At 45.9% G+C, this 23,559-nt stretch overlaps 1 protein-coding gene across 2 annotated transcripts in view; it reads right to left on the bottom strand.

Moving 5' to 3' along the window:
• Nucleotides 1–564: 564 nt before the first annotated feature.
• Nucleotides 565–23,559, bottom strand: part of LOC132586966 (probable glutamate receptor) — a 44,632-nt gene continuing 21,637 nt past the window's right edge. For both annotated transcript variants that reach the window (XM_060259135.1, XM_060259134.1), the window contains exons 4-11: nucleotides 20,209–20,271; nucleotides 19,371–19,550; nucleotides 14,758–14,984; nucleotides 13,769–13,860; nucleotides 10,693–10,910; nucleotides 7,313–7,538; nucleotides 4,356–4,603; nucleotides 565–2,747 (exon numbers count right to left, since the gene is read on the bottom strand). In XM_060259135.1, the coding sequence (XP_060115118.1) occupies nucleotides 2,652–2,747; nucleotides 4,356–4,603; nucleotides 7,313–7,538; nucleotides 10,693–10,910; nucleotides 13,769–13,860; nucleotides 14,758–14,984; nucleotides 19,371–19,550; nucleotides 20,209–20,271 (1,350 nt within the window). In that variant the 3' untranslated portion in view covers nucleotides 565–2,651. The remainder of the gene's footprint in view (nucleotides 2,748–4,355; nucleotides 4,604–7,312; nucleotides 7,539–10,692; nucleotides 10,911–13,768; nucleotides 13,861–14,757; nucleotides 14,985–19,370; nucleotides 19,551–20,208; nucleotides 20,272–23,559) is intronic.

Genomic DNA, 23,559 nt, shown 5'->3' with positions numbered 1-23,559 from the left:
TCCAGAGATCCCTGGTCACCTTCTAACCCCATCATCGGACTGGGTCTTAGTGGAGTGCTGATGTGTTCTAAAGTGGTAAGGCAGCTATCTTTCCCATGTTCGGTCCAAATTTAACATTTTCCAAGGCCAATCAGGGTGAACAAATTCCAGACTTACCAGCTGTGTACTTTGCAAATTGGACCACCAACAACTCGGGTTTTTAAAGGTTGAGTGATTGAATTTTCTGACTTTTTAAGGGAAGTGTAGCTGATTTAAGACTGCAAATGCACATGAGTGCTAAAAAATAAACCAGAATTCCTTTTAAATTTACACCATCAAAAAATTGAAGGGAAAAAAGACAAACGCTACAGGCTGCTTAGGTTAAGTTAGCAGATAAATCAGCCAGTTGCTGAAGGGATTTTAAAGGTTTATGATTATGCATCCAGGCTTCTCTCACTTGCTAATAGTTTCCCAAGACTTAAAACCAAGACCCCCTTGAGTATGTGAGACTGCACGCTTCAGCAGAGAGGGCATGCACTGACACATCCTCTCCCCCGGCTTCCCAAGCAAATCTAGAGGAGGCAGTTTGATCACAACTCCTTTTATTTAGTCATGTTTTGTGATACACATAAAAATGCTTCTATTTCTTTGTCCTGTTTACAAAGCAAACTGGCTTCCTTTATTTCTTTTTTTTTTTAAAGTTCTCACTGCCCCTTAGAAGGGCGTTCCGATAGCTCTACAGGGGCCAAGAGCACGTATAAAACATCTCCGTTTCGCTTGCGCCCTAACAGGCTGCATCCTCTCATTCGTCAGCCCTTTCACTCAATACAGATTGGCTGCCTGAGCTTCCCACCCCCCACAGGACCACAACGCTCTTGTCTCTCAAGCCACTGTTGCTTGCGCTCTGTCTGTACTACATTTTGAGCTGTCGCAACTTCAGGTCACCGTCTGGCATCGCGACAGGCTTCCTCCTACAACATTTTGAATGCAGCTTGGAAAGGAATGAACTGTTTCCCCACTCCTGTAGCAAAACCAGTTTGTTACTGTTTAATCCTGGCTAGGTGGGAAGGGGAACCTCCACATTCTGAGGCACTCATCCTCTGAATCCCAGAGCCAGGAGGCAACATCAGGGGAAGGCCTTGGCCTCTGTGCCCTGTTATAGGCCTTCCAGAGGAACTGGATGGCTGCTGGGTAAGGCAGGATGCTGGTTTGGTCTGATCCAGCAGGGCTCTTCTGATGTTCTTAAGGGACTGCAGATTGTTCCATTTAAGCTAGGGCTTTCTGCAAAAGCAGAAGTGTGCAGCTATGGGAAGGAAGAGAGCATGGGAGGGCCTGGAATCTTCTGAGCCTTCTCCCTAGACTAACCAGGGCTTGTGAATCACGCCGGAGTTTAAGCTATAACTGAACTTCACTGAGACCTTTTAAGAAAGAAGTCCTGGTTGTTACAGACATGCATGCTGCTGTCCTAGCCGGCAAGTAGCCCCTTGTCGATTACGTGGCACTCTCTTGAATGCCTCCTGCCTTCATTCTGCCAGACCCAGCCTGGGGTCTATGGAGCCCCTTATGATGGTTGGTTTATATTTCATTAAACATTTGGTTAAATGCCCTCACCTCATGAACAACAACCAGTTAACAGCAACCACAGTGGCAGTTTTTCAGGGCTGCATACTCTCCTGGAAAAGAAGTTCTTCTGGGCCTCCATAAGAAGAACTTCAACCTGTGTAAATCCTACACACAGAGCACGTGTTCTACTTTGCCTAAAAGTCTTGGAGGAGGGGGGGGTTGGAAATTGTGGGGAAAGGCAAGAAGCCGCACAAGTGCAGGAAGAAGAAGAAGACTGCAGATTTATACCCCACCCTTCTCTCTGAATCAGAGACTCGGAGTGGCTTACAATCTCCTATATCTTCCTCGCCCACAACAGACACCCTTTGAGGTGGGTGGGGCTGAGAGGGCTCTCTCAGCAGCTGCCCTTTCAAGGACAACCTCTGCCAGAGCTCTGGCTGACCCAAGGCCATTCCAGCAGCTGCAAGTGGAGGAGTGGGGGAATCAAACCTGGTTCTCCCAGATAAGAGTCCACACACTTAACTGGAACCAGAGCTCTGCCAGCAACTGGCCGAAATGCTAGCTAGCAATCCCTCTGAGACGTCACAACCACCCTTACCTGCACACTTAAACAACCTATTCACAGCTCAAACAGCCAGAAACAGTGCTCTTCCTTTAAAAGAGATTATCCAGAAGCTCAGTTCTGCCCCTCTCTGCCTGAAGACGGCACGCTTTCATTCACCCAGCCGTGGCTGTTCTGTAAGGCCACCCCATTACTGGGCGGTTTGCATAGCTTTGATTAGGTCCCCAAATGCCTGCCGTCGGTGCTCATCATTTTGCTAACGCAGTTTGCGGGAAAGGGTAATCCGCACTCAAGCAGGCTTGAGTACTAGAAAGGTTAGAAACCAGAACCCTGGCGCAAGCAAATTCCCTGACCTCTTCGTTCATGTACAACATTACACAGAAGTTTCCTTATAGGTTTGTGTTATTAAAAGGAAGCTATTCTAAATTTTTTTCCCCCTTCCAGCCAGAAGGAGTTAGAAGGAGCTCAGAGAGTTCCGCTATGGAATATACAGTAGGGTCAAAAGAAGACAGTTCATTATCGCTTGACCTTCTACCTCCACCACGTCTCACGGTTTGGATTTCCCTGCAGTTTCTTGCTTCTTAATTTCTCTTGGTCGGAAGCGCTGGCTCAGCTCCTCGGTGAACACGGAGCAGCAGGACTTCTGGTATAAGGGGAAGAAACACAAGAGGGGAAAGAGATGCTGATTTATTTAAAACCGGTTGACCAGTTTTGGACTTCTGTCCCACTGTGGAACCGCTGGAGTCAGTGTTCCCTCTAAGCTACGTGTGAGCTAGCTCACCATTTTTTAGCCTCCAGCTCACACATTTTTGTCTCAGCTCAGGGAAAATGGCCCTTTAAAAAGGTTGAGATCATCCCCTGTTCAAGCACCAGTCATTTCCAACTCTGGGTGACGTCGCATCACAACGTTTTCACGGCAGACTTTTTGCGGGGTGGTTTGCCATTGCCTTCCCCAGTCACTTTCCCTCCAGCAAGCTGCGGACTCATTTTTCCGACCTCAGAAGGATGAGTGAACCTAGAGCCGGCTACCTGAACCCAGCTTCCGCCAGGATCAAACTCAGGTCGTGAGCAGAGAGCTTGGACTGCAGTATTGCAGCTTTACCACTCTGTGCCATGGGGCTCCTTATCTCTTTTTAGTCTCTGGCAATTAAGCATCAGTTTTCTCTGTTCTGTTCCTTCTTTTGACAAGATAGATCAGGCCTCAGGCATCGTTAACAACTGTCTTAATGAAGCCGCTTCCAACTCCCACAAGCTAATTGCCAACTGGGTACCCACAGCCTACATCCGGCATTTCTTGAAGTCAGAGAGAAGGACTTCTGTTGGTGAGAATAAGGGACCCGTATGAGCTCTCCGAGGAAGAAAAATAGCTCTGGATCATTTTGTTCAAAACAATTCATTAGGAGCACAGTCTAGCATTGGCGGGAGGGAATTACGTTCCCTAATGAGCACCTTTGTTTTGAACAAAAGTGAGTTGGGAGGTCAGTTCGCACGACCCTTTGCAAGTGAAGGAATGTTGTTTTTCTGGGCATGTGGCAAGATTTCAAGCCTTACGGCAAGTACAAGTGCGAACAAAGTCATTGTGCCTCTTTGCCACTGAGCAGTGTCAAGACCCAGCATTTCAAGAGAGGGGAGGCAATAACCCACTTGCCCAGCGCCTGCCTGGCATTGGGAAGGGTGCAGAGTTCTGTTTCTGGAGTCGCCAATTAAAAGCATTGCAAAAACGGCTTTTGCTGCCTGAGATTTTAGAGCAGAGGTCCCCAGTGTAGCGACCGTAGGGGCCAGGGCACTTGCTCACACCTTTCTTGGTGCCCACCAACACTTTTTAGAAAGTAGGTGGGGCTCATACCCAGCGGGGTTTCTGATTGGCATCTGAGGATCTGATCAGCTATGCTGACTCAAAACTGATTCAGTGTTAGCTGCTGCCACAGGGTTTACTTTATCTCCTCTTTCCCAGTGCATTTTTAAATACCCCTCTTCTTCCCCTGCACTTGGGTTTTCCCTGGGTGTATGGCTCCACCTCCTGAAGCAGCCATTCTGTGTTTGGCCCCACCTCCAGCAGCGGCCATTTTGTGGCTGCACCTGCTACCCTGTGTCAGAATTCCAGAAGCGCTCATAGGCTCAAAAAGGTTGGAAACCCCTCCTTTTAGAAAGGCAATTTCAGCCAGAGTAGCTGGTGCTGAGTTAGATGCACTTATAGTTGGTCCCAGTATTAGCCAGCTTCACAAGGGCAACGCAAAATCCAATCGCTTACCTTCTCCTGGTCAGCTGTGCGCCGGCTTTTTTTGGACAATTCAAGAAGTGCGACGATCATTCCTATCGCAAGGCCCAGGGCGAGGACGAGAAAGATTCCACCAAGGGCTTGGGGTTTCAGTGGGCTCCACTTGTCGTGGTCGTCCAGGGAGCAGCTGCTCTCCCACCACTTGCTCCGAAGGTAGTCGAGATCACCGGCTTCTCCGAGTTTCAGGATCGCCACTGACAGTTTGTTAGTCCAAGGGGACCCTAAGAATCAAAATTAAACAGTAAAGGCGTGGTCCCTTCCTGGAATGGATGGGCGGATTCTGCCAGTTCCGCCATCTTAAAACAGATAAAAGGAAGTCCTTCACCCAAAGGGTGATTAACATGTGGAATTCACTGCCACAGGAGGTGGTGGCAGCTACAAGCATGGCCACCTTCAAGAGTGGGTTAGATAAAAATATGGAGCAGAGGTCCATCAGTGGCTATTAGCCACAGTGTGTGTGTGTGTGTGTATATTTTGGCCGCTGTGTGATACAGAGTGTTGGACTGGATGGGCCACTGGCCTGATCCAACATGGCTTCTCTTATGTTCTTATTTTGGTTTGGACTTGATCTAGTTTGATTGTAAAACCCCAGAAGCAGAGAGAATACACCCATTTTCTTAGCAGCTGTGGGGACTGCTGCCAAATGGGGGTGGGGTCAGTTCTCTGGGACTTCTGCAGGGACATCCCTGCAGTCCCCAGGGATGTGTTGCGATGTAATCGCAATTATGTGTTGCGATGTAAGCAACAATGAAACAACAGTGGCCCCTTTGAATCTAACTTTGTTCACTGAAACGTTAAAGGAGATCCTTGGCATACAGCAGACCCAACTTACATTTTTCTTTGTTTCAATAGTAGTAGTAGTAGAAGAAGATGATGACGATGAAGAAAATGATGTTTATATTGGATTTATATCCTGCCCTTCATTCTGAATCTCAGTGTCTCAAGAGCAGCTCACAATCTCCTTTTACCTCCCTCCCGCACAACAGACACCCTGTGAGGTAGGTGGGGCTGAGAGAGCACACCCAGATGCTGCCCTTTCAAGGAGAGCTCTGTGAGAGCTATGGCTGACCCAGTAGGAGTGACTTCTGAAGACCAAATGGTGCTTTACCAAGACCACTGTAAGCTGGAATGCCTCTCAAAAGAGACTCTGTGAGGGATAGGGTTGCCAGCCTCCAGGTACAGCCTGCAAATCTCCCACTATTACAACTGATTTCCAGAGTAGAAAGATCAGTTCTCCTGAAGAAAATGGCTGTTTGGAAGACTGGACTCCAGGGCAATGTACCCTGCTGGATTCAAGCAGGAGGCCTGGAAATCTCCCAGAATTAGAACAGATTTCCAGACTATGGAGATCAGTTCCCCTGGAGAAAATGGCTGCTTTGGAGTATGGACCCCATGGAATTTATTCCCTGCTGAGGCCCCTCCCCTCCCCAAACCCCGCCCTCCCCAGGCTCCACCCCTAAAATCTCTTGGAAATTCCCAACCCAGACATGGCAACCCTATTCAAGGAGCTTTGCTCACTTAACCACTATTTAGAAATTTCTAGTCTTTGTAGTGGTGAACATCTGCTTGAAAATGTCAGAGCTGCTTGCAGAATATTTGAGAACCAGGCAAGCTCCTTTCTCCTTTTTCTTTTGGCATCTTCATCTTTCTACTGACCAAACCACCCTTATCCCTAAGGCAGAACAAATATGCCTTTTTCTCCCTTTCCTTTCTTTCTTTTTGCATATATTGCCATTGTGATCTTTTTGGGTATTGCCCTTTTTTTTGGATTGCAGAAAATGGTTCAAAAATTGCAGTTCCAATTTCCATCCAGGAACAGCAAAATACAGACCTGTGCATTTCCATTCCCCCCCCCCCCCTTTACAAATCATCTGTTCTTTGCAAAATGAGATCTCGGCAGAACAACAGGCAAGTAAATAAATGCAACACTTTCATTTGCAGTCCAAACTATTTTTGTATGTGTGTGTACAAAACCCTGATCATGACTATCTTCATTGTGTTCATTGAAAATCCAATAGAACAAACTCTCTTTCCATAAACTGGTTGGAATACAGTAGATTGTTACATTCAGCAGCTCTGCTGAGTAAAGCTATTTACACACCATTGCCCCAAGGAGATTCCAAAAGTGTGGACACGCAAATTGTTTATTTTGGCTGCTTTGTGAGGGTGACAGTGTTTGTGTGTGTGTGTGAGAGAGTGTGTTCACTTTCATTTTAGTGGAAGTACAGCTGCTGTGAAACCATTTGAATGCAAAAAAGAAAAGGAGGAAATAAAGACTGTATTCAGGGGCACTGCACTGCTGTATTATTTATTTTTTTGAGAATGGGAAAGTCTCCCAGCTCCGCCCTAAGTTGGACCTGGCAACCCTACATCAGATTCATTCAACTAGTGAGTTCTGAGGTTTTGCACCAAACACTGTGCAGTCGGGTGTCTACAGCACACACACACACAGATTTCAAGACTCTTTTTTGCACCTTAGTGTTTTAAAAAATGAAAACTTTGGTTTATTTTCCGAATGCCAAACTCTTCTCAATACTAACGTATACATCCATCCTAACTGTAGATCAAGATGTGAACGGCAAATAGCAGGCATGCTTCTGAATAAATACAGAAGGCAAGCTTACAGTGACAATCAGGGAAAGTGGGAGGAAAAGAAGAGAGAAGGTGGGCTTTAAGGTCCCCGAAGGAAGCTGTGAAGATCTCCTGACAGCACAAAAACAACAAAAAACGGCACCTGAAAGACAGCTGTGAAAGCATCTCAGCAGTTTTCAGTTTAAACTTCAAATGAAAATAAGCCACTGAGGAAATCTTTTGAGCAGACTTCTGGATTTCTCCCCCCTGCTATTTTTGCAGTTTGTTTCCCCTTTGTACGAATTGTTTTCCTTATTTTCTGCCAAGTTTTCCCCATACAATGGGGAGGGAGGGGTTACCTTGTGGGGTAGCAAGGCCAAAGCCCCTGGCTCCAAGGACCTCCGGAGTCCGGATCAAGTTGCAGTGCCGAGCAACAGCTAGATCTTGAGAGACAGTTTCCCCAATGAAAGCATAATTTGAATTCAGCACTCGTTGAATGGCCTCGTGGTAGTTCTGGGCAAAAACAGTGTCCTTCTTTTTGTTCATGGACTCATAGACCATCTGCTGAACTGGATTCTTGGAGTTCTGAAAGCACAACAACACTGTTTGAAGACTCATTGAAAAGGAAGAGCTGTGTCCTCTGCATAAGCGATCAAGCGATGGCATATATGTCATTGGCAAGGCTGAACACATTATTATGGATCACATGCAGGGGTGGAATTCTAGCAGGAGCTCCTTTGCATATTAGGCCACACACCCCTGATGTAGCCAATCCTCCAAGAGCTTACAAGGCTCTTTTTTGTAAGCTCTTGGAGGATTGGCTACATCAGGGGTGTATGGCCTAATATGCAAAGGAGCTTCTGCTAGAATTCCACCCCTGATCACATGACAGATCAAAGAGGTTGGGAGGTGTTGTTCTTTGTGTTTGAGGGAACAGAGTCAGTTCTAAAATTGTACATGGAAAGGGTATTCTGTCCTGTGAAAGGGAGGGAACGCCTCTGCTAAGATGGGAGCTAAAAATTTGCACGAGTAAAAACATGTTTTGACACAGTGCAGCCATTAGGCACAAGTACTACGGAGAGGTGTTCTAGGCTTCATTAGAGAAGGGATCAGACAGTACTGCCTTCTACTGAGTCAGAGCTTTGCTCTATTAAGACCAGTCTTTTTAAAAAAAAATATTTGTGTGCTTGTGCACGCGCACCTGGAAGTCAGGGCAACCCTACTGGAGGCCTGGAGGATATTCAAGGAGGTGGCTGAATAAAGCCTGCCCCTGCCCTCCTGACTGCTGGTATTCCTTGGAGATCTCCCATCCAAGTACTTGCCAGAGTCGGCCCAGCTTAGATTCTGAGATTTGACAAGATCAGGCTTGCCTGGGCTATCCAGCCAGGGCTATTAAGGTCAGTCTTGTCTACTCTGACCAGCAGCAACTCTTAGGGTCTGAGGAAGAGGTCTTCCATGTCACCTTATCATGATCAAACCTGGGGCCTTCTGCACGCAGAACAGAGGCTCTTCCAATGAGCCATAGCTGCTCCCCATAAAAACATAAGACTGTAATCAAAGAGGTATTTCCTGGGTGGGGGTCATCTCTCCTAAAAAGTCACCTGCTACCAGTGTTCCCTCTAAGCTGAGTTAGTGTGAGCTAGCTCACAGATTTTTAGCCTCCAGCTCACACATTTTTGTCTTAGCTCAGGAAAGGACCCCAGAGCACACTAATTTCTGCAGTAGCTCACAACTTTAATGCCAGCAGCTCACGAAGTAGAATTTTTGCTCACAAGACACTCTGCAGCTTAGAGGGAACATTGCTTGCTACTTGTGGATTTTTAAGCATTTATGTTTCTTTCTTTTAAAAAAAAATTAAAACATTTGCTGTCTGATAAATCTGGGGACTCCTTTGGTTAATCACCAAAATATTTAATTGGCTAATCAGTCCTGATTATTACTATCGATAAAGATCTTAAAACACTTGGTTATCAATGCAGATCTTTATCAATAGTAATTATCAAGACTGACTAACCAATTAAGTACATATGAACGTATGAAGCTGCCTTATACTGAATCAGACCCTTGGTCCATCAAAGTCAGTATTGTCTTCTCAGACTGGCAGCGGCTCTCCAGCGTCTCAAGCTAAGTCTTGATTATTACTATTGATAAAGATCTACATTGATAAGGTTGATAAGCAAGGGTTCTTCAGAGAGAGATGCCAATCAGAATATTACAAAACAGGCAGCTAACTTCTGTAATGCTTGTCTTTGTATTAGAAATGTATATATCTCTTGATATTATTGCTACTTTTATTCATTTTTATTTATTCTATTTTAATTATGGGTAATTTTGCCATTTAATGTTCAAATTGTTTCAATTATTAGGCTTTTATGGTTGTCTTGGTGCCGTATAAATAAACTGAACTGAACTACTGATAAAGATCTACATTGATAAGCCAGGGTTCTATGATCTTTATCAATAGTAATAATCAAGACTGATTAATCAATTAAATATTCTGGCAATTAACCAAAGGCATTCCCAGATCTATCAGGTAGCAGATGTTTTAATTTTAAAAAAAAGAAAGAAACATAAATGCTTAAAAATTTACAAGTAGCAAGTAACTTTTTAGGAGAGAGATGTTCAGATTTGTTTCAATTATTAGGCTTTTATGGTTGGCTTGGTGCCACATAAACAAACTGAACTGAACTACTGATAAAGATCTACATTGATAAGGTTGATTGCCAGGGTTCTACAGATACTGTGAACCACCAACAGGTGGGTTCTAGACCAAATCAAGCCTGAATTCTCCTGAGGAGCTAAAATAACTAAGCTGAAGCTATTGTGCTTTGATCGCTTTATGAGAAGACGAGTCACTAGAAAAGTCAACAAGAAGTTGAAGACAGCAGGAAAAGAGGAAGACCCAACCTTCTTTTTGGAGCAGAGGGCATGGGACAGGGTTCACTGGAGCTATGGGAGGAGGTATTTGTGAACTTCCTGCATTGTGCAGGGCATTTGACTAGATGACCCTGGAGGTCCCTTCCAACTCCATGTTTCCAGCCCGAGATGGACTCACTCCTTTATAGATGCATATCTTCACGGCATTAGCTCATAGCTTTAGCAAACAACACCGGTAGAAAACTATGGTACAAGCAATGCAATCAGGGAAGCCCTGACTCTCAGTTTGCAAGACCAGAGCAAGGCACTCAATGATCGGATGTAATGGAGGTCTTTAATTTGCAGGTTTGCCATGGCAGAGAAATGACCTGACGGCACTTAACATTTAACACAGAAGGCCAAGTAAACTAAAGTAGTTTTGATGTCTAGTATTGTAGACATGAATACAAAGGAAAATAAAAATGATAAATAGCCTGCACAAAAAGGCAAGCACTGGGTTGTTACTGTCGCATCACAACATTTTCTTGGCAGACTTTTTACGGGGTGGTTTGCCATTGCCTTCTTCAGTCATCTACACTTTACCCCCAGCAAGCTGGGTACTCATTTTACCAACCATGGAAGGCTGAGCCAACCTGGAGCCGACTACCTGAACCCAGATTCCACCAGGATTGAACTCAGGTTGTGAGCAGAGATTAGGACTGCAGTATTGCAGCTGACCACTCTGCACCACGGGGCTCTTACAATAGCCTGCATACACCGCTGGGAATGAGCATCAGAAATGCATGTGGTGGGCTTGTGTGAAACCAGCCGTCAGAACCACAGACCTGCTTCTAGCAACCAGGAAACCTGGAAGTCAGCCTACCTTGAAATAGAGTAGTGTAGAAGAGCTCGCCATGGTCCCGAACTCCAGGTGCCTCTGCTTCACCAGGTCTTCAAAGGTTTGGATGGAGAGCTGGTCAGAGTCTGACTCCAAAACGAAGCTGAAGCCGGCAATGTAGGCGGTCAGCAGGACGATGCTGAATAGCCACCAGATGGCAGAGATGATCCGCACAGAGAGAGACTTGGGGGGAGGCACAGCGCCTGCCGGGAGAACACAGAAGGGGATTTGGAAAAGCCACTTATCAGAGCATCCAGAAAGACATTGAGGGTGCCCAAAAGAGGAGCTGACTGGCTGGAACTGGTCATGGTCAGTACTTGGATGGGAGGCCACCAAGGAAGTCTAGGGTTGCTGTGCAGAGGCAGGTGATTTCAAACCAACTCTGAATGTCTCTTGGTTTGAAAACCCCATGAGAGGTTGCCATAAGTTGTTTGCAATTTGATGGCATTACTACTACTACTACTATTACTACCACTACTTCCTCCTCCTTCACCACCACCAGAGCTTTTTTGTGTAGCAGAACTCCTTTGCCTATTAGGCCACACGCCCCTGATGTAGCCAATCTTCCAAGAGCTTACAGTAGGCCCTGTAAGAAGAGCCCTGTAAGTTCATGGAGGATTGGCTTCATCAAGGGGGTGTGGCCTAACAGGCAAAGGCGTTCCTGCTACAAAAAAAGCTCTCACTGCTATTGCTACTACTACTACATTCCCCTGAGTGTGTGTAGGGATGTGAAGGCCTGGAGAAAAACTGGAAAAATTTGGGGGGAAATGGAGGGTTTTTTCGGGTTTTTTTCCTGAAGCCTTCCCTTCCCCGCCCCGGAAAATTGGAAAAATCGAAGAAAAGAAAAAAAAATTGATTATGGAATGTTTTATTTTAACATGATGAATAAAATATTTTAAGACAAGGTGTTCAAATCTTTTCCAAAGCATTTTGAAAAAATACGTATGATACCAGATTATTCTAATTTCTGTGCACTGAGGACAAGCAAGTCCTACCTAGGTCATGCCCATTCATTGAAATTTAGTCCTACACTCCCTTCTATACACTTCCCCCTCTTCAGTTCTTTTTATGAGAATGTGTTTTTTTATTTTTATGTAATACTGTGGAGAGGAAATATGAATAATTGTTACTTCTGGGTTTTTAAAAATCGTTTTGTGGAGGCTTTTTTGTCTGTCCCACATAAACTAGTAAACAGTTCAGGAGATTGTTGCTCCATTTGTTATAATTACAAATAAATATTATTTAAAACGTACATTCTGTTTGTAATAATTGTTGGATACACTATATTTTTAATATGCTAGTTGTGATAGTTTCATGCCAAGTAAAATTGTGCATAGTCATATTTTGTGTTCCTAAAGTAACAGAATGACTTTCAGTCTGGAAAAGAAAAAAAGTACTAATGTAGCTTTTTTTCCAATTTTTCTGAAAATTTCCCAAAAAATGGGGTTTTTTTTCCAAGCTTCAAAATTTCCGGAATTTTTTCATCTCTTAAGTGTGTGTGAGACTGGTCTCAGGTCACCAGCGAGTTTCCCGGATCGAGTGGGGATTCAGACCTGGTTTCCCAGGTCTTAATTCTACCCTCTGGCTCCAGAGTGGTGGTGGAAATGTTCTGCCCGGTTTGGAAATTCAGCCAGGGTTTGCATCATGATCAGATGACATTTTGCAATTCGAGATCTAGCCAAGTTCTTGGGAATTGCAGAGGTATTTTCACAGGATTCTTGCTGTTCCAAGCAATACTGTCTTCTGGAGCTAAGCTGGTGTTACTTGCTCAACACCCAGAATGTCCAGGTGACTTCTTGGCACTGCTCCAAGGGCTCCAATGAGAACTGGCACAACGGTAACCCTCTTCTTCCAGAGATCTTCTAACTGTTTCGGAGGTCCTCTAACTGCAGGGCTGGCCCTGCCGCTAGGCAAACTAGGTGACTGCCTAGGGCGCTGGCCTTCTGGGGGTGCTGAATTGGGTGCTCCCCCATGTGACTGGGGGTGGGGGGGTGCCAGAGGTTAGCCTTGCCTAGGGTGCCAGACTGGTCCTGTCTTATTCATAGATCTTGCTCTTTTGTTTTTTTTAAAAATATGTATTTATTTAAAATATACAACCAGTTTATAATCTATGAATAATAATTATCAAATCAGAAGTGGGCTAAAACATTGAGTGAAGGGTGTGATTGTCTAGATGGACTCAACAATGAGACGGTTTGTTCTTTCTCCAAAAATGGAAGCCATTTTTCTAGGTAGGAGGCAGGAGTGCTTTCTGATTCATTAATATTTTCAGCAATTTTATCAAATATAAAATAGTCCCAGACTTTTATATACCATTGATCGATGGTAGGAGGTGTAGTATTCTTCCATTGCAAAACAATTGGATGTTTTGCTGCCATAAGAAATAATGAGACTAATTGTCTTATTTCACAGGGGACACAATTCTCATGCCAAATGTGCAATAAAGCTATAGATGGAGTCTCTGGAATCAACAGTCCCAAGATCATTCGAATTTGTTTCAACACTGCCAGAATGGCTGGATCACTTTGCACTCCCACTATTGGTGCAAATAAGTGCCTTTAGGGTCTAAACATCTCCAACACTTGGGAGGAATGTTAGGGTTCATCCTATGCAGAAGAAGAGTATGGTACCATCTAGAGAGAATTCTGCAAGTGCACTGGAAATTCGGCGGGGCGGGGCAGGGGTGTGTGTGGAATCCTTGCATTCTCTCCTGTACTCCACACACTGCTCACAATGAAGCCGACTTTTCACTATGCCCTAACCATCATCGCATCGCATGCTTCCCATTTCTGATTTTGCTTCAATTACAATTTTCCAATAAAGCCCCCCCCCCCCCCAGCTTTCCTCTCTGCCTACAGAGCCAACATGCTGAAAGAAATGACACTTGTCATTATGTCTTTATATCTGATTGTGCAAGAGGTTGGTATTGATCATGGAAATGGTATGTTTACAGCTCTGAATTAAAGCAGAGAAAAGGCTAAGGACAGGTCTAAGTATCCTTGGTCATGAAAAGCAAGACTGGGCTTTTAGCAATGAAAGACTGCTGGCTCCAGGGGCTTACCTTGTAATGCAAGTGATCCTGCTCCAAACCAAAGGCTGTTCAGGAAGGTAAAAGGAGTGTCTTCGTTTCCATCCCATTCACAGGGACTCACCCTGTGGAGAGAAGAAGTTGCTGCGTCACCTTAGGTGCAACCAATTCCCAAATAGGGAATTTCACATTCCCACCATTTTGACTTGAAACCCCACCCCCCCATTTTGATTTTCTGCCTCCCTTGGGGAAATCAAACATATGGTTTTTAAAATGATTTTTGAGCAGGGGTAGTCGATTTCCCCCTGCATTTTAGTATTATTTTGGTGCAAATTTGCCATTAAAGAAATAGAGAACATCAGCATTGAAAACAGGCAAAACAGAAAAGCATGAAACAACATGAAAATGAAGAAAAACTATACACACACACACACACACATATATATATATATATACATATACACACACACACCCCAAAATGCTGTACCAGAGAGGAATAAATTAGCAAAATAAATAAATCAGCTAAATAAATTAGCTAAATATATAAGCTAAATAGCCAAAAATGCTTGTATATTTTGTATATTAGGCCACACCTCCTTTGTATATTAGGCCACACCTCCCTGATGTAACCAATCCTCCAAGAGCTTACAGAGCTCTTCGTACAGGGCCTACTGTAAGCTCTTGGAGGATCAGCTACATGATGGGGTGTGGCCTAATACGCAAAGACATTCCTGCTAAACAAAAAAAGCCCTGGCTTGAGCAAAGTGAGATCTACTGAGAGTGGCCAGCATTAGGGAAAAGGTAGATAACTCTTCCTCATTCTGTTTCCCTGAACAAAATTGCTCCCACCCCTACACATTGCTTTTAGGCCCAGTAGAGGGGAGGGGGGAAGATACCTGTGTTGTTGTTTTTTTACCTGTGTTATGCCTGCCTTTCTGCTGCAAGACAGATGCTCCCCCCCCCCATGCCTGTCTGTCTCCACCCTTTAGTGCACCCCCCCCCCCGAAAAAGGGGAATGGTACCTGGCAGCCAGGAACAAGCAGAGGGAGGATATAACGTAGGCTGCCAGGATGCCGGCCCACATTTCCTTGCTGAAGGGGGCCAGGAAATGGAAAAGGGAAGCGTCTTCCAAGGTGGTGTCCTTCTCGAGCAGGATGCCGATGCCCGTATGCAGGAAGGGCTGGGTGAAGTCAACGACATCTTCCCTAGTGGATGTGATGGTGAGCGGAGCGACAGCCAGATCTGCCTCCTGGCGGGGAAAGAACAGAGGGGGCTTTTGGCATTTGCTGGGGAGTGCAGTAGGGTTGCCAAGTCCAATTCAAGAAGTATCTGAGGACTTTGGGGGTGGAGCCGGAAGACTTTGGGGGTGGAGCCAGGAGCAAGGGTGTGACAAGCATAATAGAGCTTCAAAGGGAGTTCTGTTCATCACATTTAAAGGGACCGCACACCTTTAAAATGCCTTCCCTCCACTGGAAATAATGAAGGATAGGGGCATCTTCTTTTGGGGCTCATAGAATTGGACCCCCTTGTCCAATCTTTTTGAAACCTGGCGGGTGTTTTGAGGAGAGGCACTGAATCTATGCTGCAAATTTGGTGCCTCTATCTCAAAAAACAGCTCCCCCCCCCAGAGCCCTGGATACCCGTGGATCAATTTTCCATTATACCCTATAGGAATCGGTCTCCACAGGGAATAATGGAGTGCCCAGCAGACATATGAACATATGAAGCTGCCTTATACTGAATCAGACCCTCGGTCCATCAAAGTCAGTATTGTCTTCTCAGACTGGCAGCGGCTCTCCAGGGTCTCAAGCTGAGGCTTTTCACACCTATTTGCCTGGACCCTTTTTTGGAGATGCCAGGGATTGAACCTGGGACCTTCTGCTTCCCAAGCAGATGCTCTACCACTGAGCCACCGTCCCATCCCTGACATTTCCCTCCCTGCTCCCGCTGCTTTCTGATGACTCTGACATGGGGGGAGAACCTCCAAACGGGATCCCCTGCCCCCCCCACCTGGGGACTGGCAACCCCAGAGTGCAGGGGTGCTTTTGTTTGAGCAGCGCCGCTTGCTGAACTAGCACCTGTACAACTCCTTCCTCTACTTCCACTCCTGGCTGAGAAGTCATAGTTATTATTGCGATTCATAGTTGCCCAATGCAGAGCCATGACATCAAGAAGCACCCAAAGGATGGTCAAGGTCCAGGGTAGCCAAATGATGGCCAGCGGGCAGCATCGAGGGATGCCAGCCTCCAGGTGGGACCTGGAGATCCCCCAGAATTACAGCTCATCTCCAGACTGCAGAGATCACTTCCCCTGGAGGAAATGGATGCTTTGCAGCAGTGGCTCCCAACCTTTTTTGGCACGAGGGACTAGTTTCATGGAAGATCATTTTTCCACAGACCGGTGGGGGGTTGCTGGGGTTTTGGCTGCCCCAGGATGCCCCCGCCGCCAATGCCTCATCCCTGTCCCCCCATGGGAGTCTTTAAATGAGGAGTAGTCACTGCCCACCTGGGACCTGGGCAGATAGAAGAGGGGGTGCTTCAGAGAGAGGCCATGCTGCCTCTTTTGTCCACCCAGGTCCCAGGAGGGTGAAAGGGGCAGTGGGACTGCTCTGCCTTACTCTGAGGCTGCCTCCCCTACAAGGGGAAGCAGCTTTGGAGCCAGGCTGTGCTGCCTCTTTTGTCCTGGGTGGTGTGGCACCTCTGCCTTGCTCCACGGCCCAGTTGCTAACAGGCCACAGACCCGTACTGGTCCATGGCCTGGGGGTTGGGGGCCCCTGCTTTGGAGGACAGGCTACTCTATAGCATTGTACCCCACTGAAGTCCCTGTCCTCCCCAGGTTTCATCCCCAAATCTCCAGTAGTCTCCCAACCTGGATCGTAATCTACCAACGCTACCTCCCTCCCCATCTCCCTCTGGTGGCCAGGGAAGAGATGGCAACCCTAAAAGCATCAAAACCCTGTGCTCATCTCTCCACAGTCTGACATAAAGGCCCTAACAAGGGAAAACAACCCAAGAGCACATAAGCAGGTTTTATTGGTATGGAGGTTGGAGCACATTTCTACTATTTAACTCTTTCTTTTCTTTTCTTTTCTTTTCTTTTTTGTGGGGGGGAGGGAATTTGACTCTGTGAAGAATTCCACTATTCTTTAATTCCAGTTTAACACTGAAAATGGCTGAAACTAGTTCTGGAAGCTGACTGTACCCCATGCCTTATTTGCATTCCCTACATGTGCTCATCAATAGAATGCAAAAAATATATTTTTTTTTGCACAGTGTTCTATTAAGTACACAAGAACATAAAGCCCATCAGACCAGGGGTCCATCTAGTCCAGCCTCCTGTCTCACCAACCAGTTCCTCTGGAGGGCAAGCAACAGGGCAGAGAGGCCAACGCCTTCCTTAGGACATCAGAAGAGCTCTGCTAAATCAGACCAGTGGTCCCTCTAGCCCAGCATCCTGTTTCACACAGTGGCCAACCAGTTCCTCTGGAAGGCCAACAACAGGGCAGAGAGGCTGAGGCCTTCCCCTCATAAGAACATGAGAAGAGTCCTGCTGGACCAGACTAGGGGTCCAGCTAGCCCAGCATCCTGATTCACACAGTGGCCAACCAGTTCTTCTGGAGGGCCAGCAACAGCGCAGAGAGGCTGAGGCCTTCTTCTGATGTTGCCTCCTGGCTCTGGGATTCAGAGTTTGACATGGAGGTGCCCCTGCGATCCCTGCATATTGCTAAAGCACTACACACAAATGGAATATAGCAAGATGGCTTTTGGGTACTATGTTTTATCAGTGTAATGATGGGGAGGGAGATGAATGTGTAAGCTAAACACTGTGACAAGCCACACTGGGCCCGTAGCCAGGATTTTTCATTTGGTGGGGTCCATCAGCAGTATTTTTATATGGTGGGGCCCAACATTTGTGTGGGCTGCCAGTATTTCGTGGAGCCACCAATTATGCTCATACCATACACGTTATGCTCATTCTTAACAGTGATATATAATTTATTTAATTCAAAAATGCAGACAAGTGTTATTTTTTTACTCAGAAATGTTTAAAGCTTATTTTTAAAATGTAACAATTACATATTTTGTTGCTTGTCACTTTTAAAAGACTACTGAAATGCTGCAGGTTATCACTAAGATTGCTTGACATTAAAGATATACTGAGTATGCTGCTAATGTTTCTGATTTATCAATTACATGCTAACACAGATATAATGAATAGAAGCAGAAGTGATATAATGAAAGCAAGTAAAAATGTTATTCTGTTACCTATAAGATGCTTACCATTACAGATGTATTGAAGACCACCAATAATGCTTCTCAGTCATCACATACAATGCTGCTGGTTATCATTAATATTGCTTGATATTAAGGATTTACTGATTACTGCTACTAATGTTTGTCACAGTGATAATGAAGATAAGGCAGTTTTCACTCAGTAGTGTTGCTTACCATTACTTATATTTTGAAGGCAAGTAAAAATGCTTTTCTATTCTCAATAAGATGCTTGGTATAACACAACGTTATCACAGCAATGTTTCTAAGTTGCTAACCATTACAGAAATGAAAATAAGGCACTTTTCACTTGGAAGTTTAGTTTGTCACTCATGAATGTTTCCATTGCACTGCTCTTCTCAGTCTTCTCTCAGGCTCAGGACTGGATTGACAGGGGAAAAGGTAGTCTGCCAACCCTCAGGACTGGATTGACAGTCCCCTGGCAAGGTACATTTTCCCATCAATCCAGTCCTGAGGGTTGGCAGACTACCTTTTTCCCTGTCAATCCAGTCCTGGAGGTTGGAAAAGTACATTTTCCCCTGTCAATGAAGACTGGTACATTTTCCCCAGTCCTGAAGACTGGCAGACTACCTTTTCCCCTGTCAATGCAGTCCTGGAGGTTGGCAAAGTACATTTTCCCCTGTCAATCCTGTCCTGGAGGCTGGCAAAGTACCTTTCCCCCTGTCAATCTAGTCCTGGAGGTTGGGAAAGTACATTTGGGAAAAGTACGTTGGGAAAGTTGTAGATTCAGGAGGAGAGACAGCAAAGGCAAAAGGTGCTTGCTTGCTGGCTTAGAGCTCAACACCCTGTGTTTGCATGGAGGGAGGTGTGTCTTGCCGGCAGCAACAGCCTTTGTTTGTAGGCAGGTCACAGAAGCCAGCCAACCTTTGATTGGAGGAAGTCTTGCTGGAGCCGCTTGTTGACTGGATAGCCTCCCTCCCTTCCTGCATGCTTTGCAAACAGGAAGAAAGTGCTGCTGAATCCGAGCAGCAGCAAGAGCATTGGGCAAAATTTGCTCAGCACGGTGCTGCTCCGAGGCAAAAGAAATGCACGGTGGTGAGCAGGACTGAATGGAGGGGCCACATAGTTGGAGGAGGGGTTCGAAAGGTGGGGCCGTGCCCCTCCTGGGCCCCACCGTGGCTACAGCTATGAGCCACACCTGTATAGGACTATGTAAAAAATTCAGTTTAAAAAAAAATGGAAAAAAAAGAGAGAATTCCCAATGCATCAGTAATAAGACTAGCTAATTTGGAACTCCCTAGAAGCCAGGAGGAATTCACACAAGAAACGTCTCCACAGATAATGTTCCTACAGGCAAGTCCACATTTCATCATTTGAGGAACCATGTTTAAGAGACAGCTCACCTTCCTCACGATCTCGCCAATCATCCCGGTCCAATTCCCGTTGGTGTTCAACGTGCCATATTTCCCATCCTTCACAATGCCCACCTTGTACCTGAAGTGAAGCATTTCAGACAGCTTCTGCAGAAGGTCAATGCAGTAGCCCTCCAGTTCAGTGCCGCTGGCCATCACATAGGGGTCTTCCTATGGAGAAGGCAATGGAACCTCACTAAAAGAGCACGTTCACACCTACAAATGGTCCTAATGCAACAAACTATATGCATTATTGTACAGTGTTGCCCAGGGGGTGTTGTAGAAATAGCCCAGCAGGAACTCATTTGCATATTGGGCCACACCCCCTGATATCACCATTGTTTCGCACATGGCTTTTTTGTAGAAAAAGCCCAGCAGGAACTCATCTGCATATTAGGCCACACACCCTGATACCAAGCCAGCAGGAACTGCATTCCTGTGCATTCCTGCTCAAAAAAAGCCCTGGTGTTGCCTTATGTTAAGTCAGATCTTTGGCCCACCTAGCCCGATATACTTCTTTATTTAAAACATTTATTATCTGCTTTTCTTCTTTACAGAGTTCAAGCCTTATAATAGCAATAAAATGCATAAGACTGATTACATCAAAATACATAAAGCCAAAATTTAGAACCACTTCAATCAAATTTAAAGAAAACAAATCCTCAGCTGCCTCCTAAAGATCAAAAGTGAGGGGGCCACGTGCACCTCCCTGGGGAGAGTCTTCCATCATTGTGGGGCGGCCACTAAAAAGGCCCTGTCTTGTGTGCCCCTGATCTACTTCCTGCCTTGATGATTCATTTATGAGCCGAGAAGTGCTGAATCGCCTTACCAAGATGGTTGTGACGTACAACATCGGCAAGTCTTTCCCGCCTCCTCGAACAGAATCGGCATCCTGTGGGCAAAAACATCTAACGGAGTCAGCAGTAGTAAAAGAGACATGCCAGGGAGATCTGTGCATGAATGCTGATAGCTGGTCGCAAACACACCCAGAAGCAGGGCTTCTTTTTGAAACAAAAAACTTCCCACTTCCAGGAAACATTCCACATTGACTTGCCTGCTAAAGAACCCCTGAACATCTGCCTTGGACATTTGCAGAGGATTATGGGAAATATTTGGCGGCACATATTCAGTTCACCTGGGGCACTGATAGGGCTGGCACCAGATCTCCCATTGCCCTCCCCGCTCCAGATGCAAATTTCCCACCGCAGACCGAAGAGATCACCTCCCCATAAGAACATATGAAGCTGCCTTATACTGAATTAGACCCCCCGGTCCATCAAAGTCAGTATTGTCTACTCAGACTGGTATTATTATTAAGTCAGGATTGCTTTGTATTTATTTTTTTATTTATTTACCTTAAATTTGTATGCCACCCACTCCATATACGGACTCTGGGCGGCTCACAGTCATAATACAATAACAACAGTACTTTATGATTATAAAATCAACACATGTAAACAATTTATAATTTAAAACTTTAAAATGGTGCTATAAAATTTCTTACAAAGGCGGTCCAGCTTTGTTTTAGCTCCTAATTCTCTGTATAGCTCTATTGGGTGTCATACAGGTAGAGGATAGTATTCAGCGGCAAAGCAGCAGCAGTTCCTCACGCGTTAGTTACTGTAGGCCTGCCGCATTAGCTACTGTAGGTATCGCTCTTGCACCTAGGTGCCTACTGCTGGAATCTCTCTCTGGTTTGCCAGCTCAGGGATGGGAAATTAGGGGTGCCAGGTCTGTGTTGGAAAATACCTGGAGACTTTGGAGGTGGATCCAGGAGAGGGCGGGGTTTGGGGAAGGGAGGGGCCTCAGTAGGGTTGCCAATCCCCAGGTGGGGGCAGGGGATCCCCCGGTTTGGAGACCCTCCCCCCACTTCAGGGTCATCAGAAAGCGGGGGGAGGGGAGGGAAATGTCTACTGGGAACTCTATTATTCCCTAGGGAGATTTATTCCCATAGAAAATCATGGAGAATTGATCTGTGGGTATCTGGGGCTCTGGGGGGGGGCTGTTTTTTGGGGTAGAGGCACCAAATTTTTAGTATAGCATCTAGTGCCTCTCCCCAAAATACCCCCCAAGTTTCAAAAATATTGGACCAGGGGGTCCAATTCTATGAGCCCCCAAAGAAAGTGCCCCTATCCTTCATTATTTCCTATGGAAGGAAGGAATTGAAAAGGTGCGCCGTCCCTTTAAATGTGATGGCCAGAACTCCCTTTGGAGTTCAATTATGCTTGTCACAGCCTTGATCTTGGCTCCACTTCCAAAGTCTCCTGGCTCCACCCCCAAAGTCCCCAGATATTTCTTGAATTGGACTTGGCAACCCTAGGCCTCAGCATGGTCCAGTGCCACAGAGTCCACCCTTCAAAGCAGCCATTTTCTCCAGGGGAGCTGATCTCCGTCAGCTGAAGATCACTTGCGAAAGCAGAAGATCTCCAGGCACCACCTGGAGGCTGGCAACCCTAGAGGAAATACCTGGAGATTTGGGGGTGGAGCCTAAGGAGAGCAGGGCTTGGAGAGGGGAGGGACCTCCTTGGGATACAGTGCCATAGAGTCCATCCTCCGTAGCAGCCATTTTCTCCGGGGGAATTGATCTTGGTAGTACAGAGATCAGTTGTAAAAACAGCAGATCTCCAGGATCTATCTGGAGGCTGGCAACCTGGGTTTCCTACAAGTCCCCCCCCCTCCCGCCATCTCCTCCCTCATCCTTGGCTCTTCATTGTTTCCCTAATTAAATGTGATCTTTTCAGCTTAACTCATGTTGCCAACACAAACCACTCAAATGGAAACTGCTTTTAGAAATCACATTGGCCCTGCCTTGGCATACAAGTTCTTTCAAAATGATCCATTTGTGCGGCAAAAGGGAAACAGCTGGATACCAATTAAGGCCTCATTAAGGGAGAGATTCCAGGAGGTTCAGAAGGAAGCAAGGAGAGAGAGATAGCAGGAGGAAGAGAGAGACCTTCTCTGTAGCACCTTTGAAAGGACACAGTGAAGCATAAATGGTATGCGTGTGTAGCTTTTAAAATTCTCTTTCTCTCTCTCTCTCTCACACACACACACACCACTGTTCCAAAGCACCTGTAGAATGTAAGCCATTTTACAGTGTTATCTTTTTCTACAGATGAACAAATACTCCTTATTTTATTTCTTTTAAAATATTCATTTATTATTTTACCCAATGGATCCAATCTTCCATTTTGGGCTGTTTTTTTAAAGATGTGCTTCTGTTGAGAGCCAGTTTGGTGTAGTGGTTAAGTGAGCGGACTCTTAGCTGGGAGAACCGGGTTTGATTCCCCACTCCTCCACTTGCACCTGCTGGAATGGCCTGGGTCAGCCATAGCCCTGGCAGAGGTTGTCCTTGAAAGGGCAGCTGCTGTGAGAGCCCTCTCCAGCCCCACCCACCTCACAGGGTGTCTGTTGTGGGGGAGGAAGGTAAAGAAGATTGTGAGCCGCTCTGAGACTCTTCGGAGTGGAGGGCGGGATATAAATCCAATATCTTCATCTACCTCACAGGGTGTCTGTTGTGGGGGAGGAAGGTAAAGGAGATTGTGAGCCGCTCTGAGACTCTTCGGAGTGGAGGGCGGGATATAAATCCAATATCTTCTTCTTCTTCTTCTTGTGTGTGTGCATACAGTATCTTTCCATGCATTTGATATGGAGTTTAGATGAATTATGTGTATCATTTCTACATGTATGGTACAATGCTGATTTTTTTTAGAGCACAAAGGAATGCACTTTATGGGAAATACTTGAGGTGAGAAAATAAGGAGCATAAGAACATCGGAAGAGCCCTGCTGGATCAGATCTGTGGTCCATGTAGTCCAGCATCCCTGCCTCACACAGCAGACAGCCAGTTCCTCTGGAGGTTGAACAAAAGGGTGTAGAGGCAGAAGTCTTGCCCTGATGTTGCCTCCTGGCATTGGTCTTCAGAGGCTGAGTGCCTCTGAATGTGGAGGTTCCCCTCAGTCACCATAGCTAGTAGCCACTGATAGACCTCTCTCCTCCATAAATCTGCCCCTTTTAATGCTGTCTAGCCCTGTGGCACAGAGTGGTAAGCTGCAGTACTGCAGTCCAAGACCTGAGTTTGGAAGCTGGGTTCAGGCAGCCGGCTCAAGGTTGACTCAGCCTTCCATCTTTCCGAGGTTGGTAAAATGAGTACCCAGCTTGCTGGAGGGAAAATGTAGAT

This window comes from Heteronotia binoei, chromosome 18 (genome assembly GCF_032191835.1).
Source record: "Heteronotia binoei isolate CCM8104 ecotype False Entrance Well chromosome 18, APGP_CSIRO_Hbin_v1, whole genome shotgun sequence".
Classification (NCBI taxonomy): Eukaryota; Metazoa; Chordata; class Lepidosauria; order Squamata; family Gekkonidae; genus Heteronotia; species Heteronotia binoei.
The sequence above is the reverse complement of the archived record's forward strand: the minus strand, read 5'-3'. Positions and strand labels throughout refer to the sequence as shown.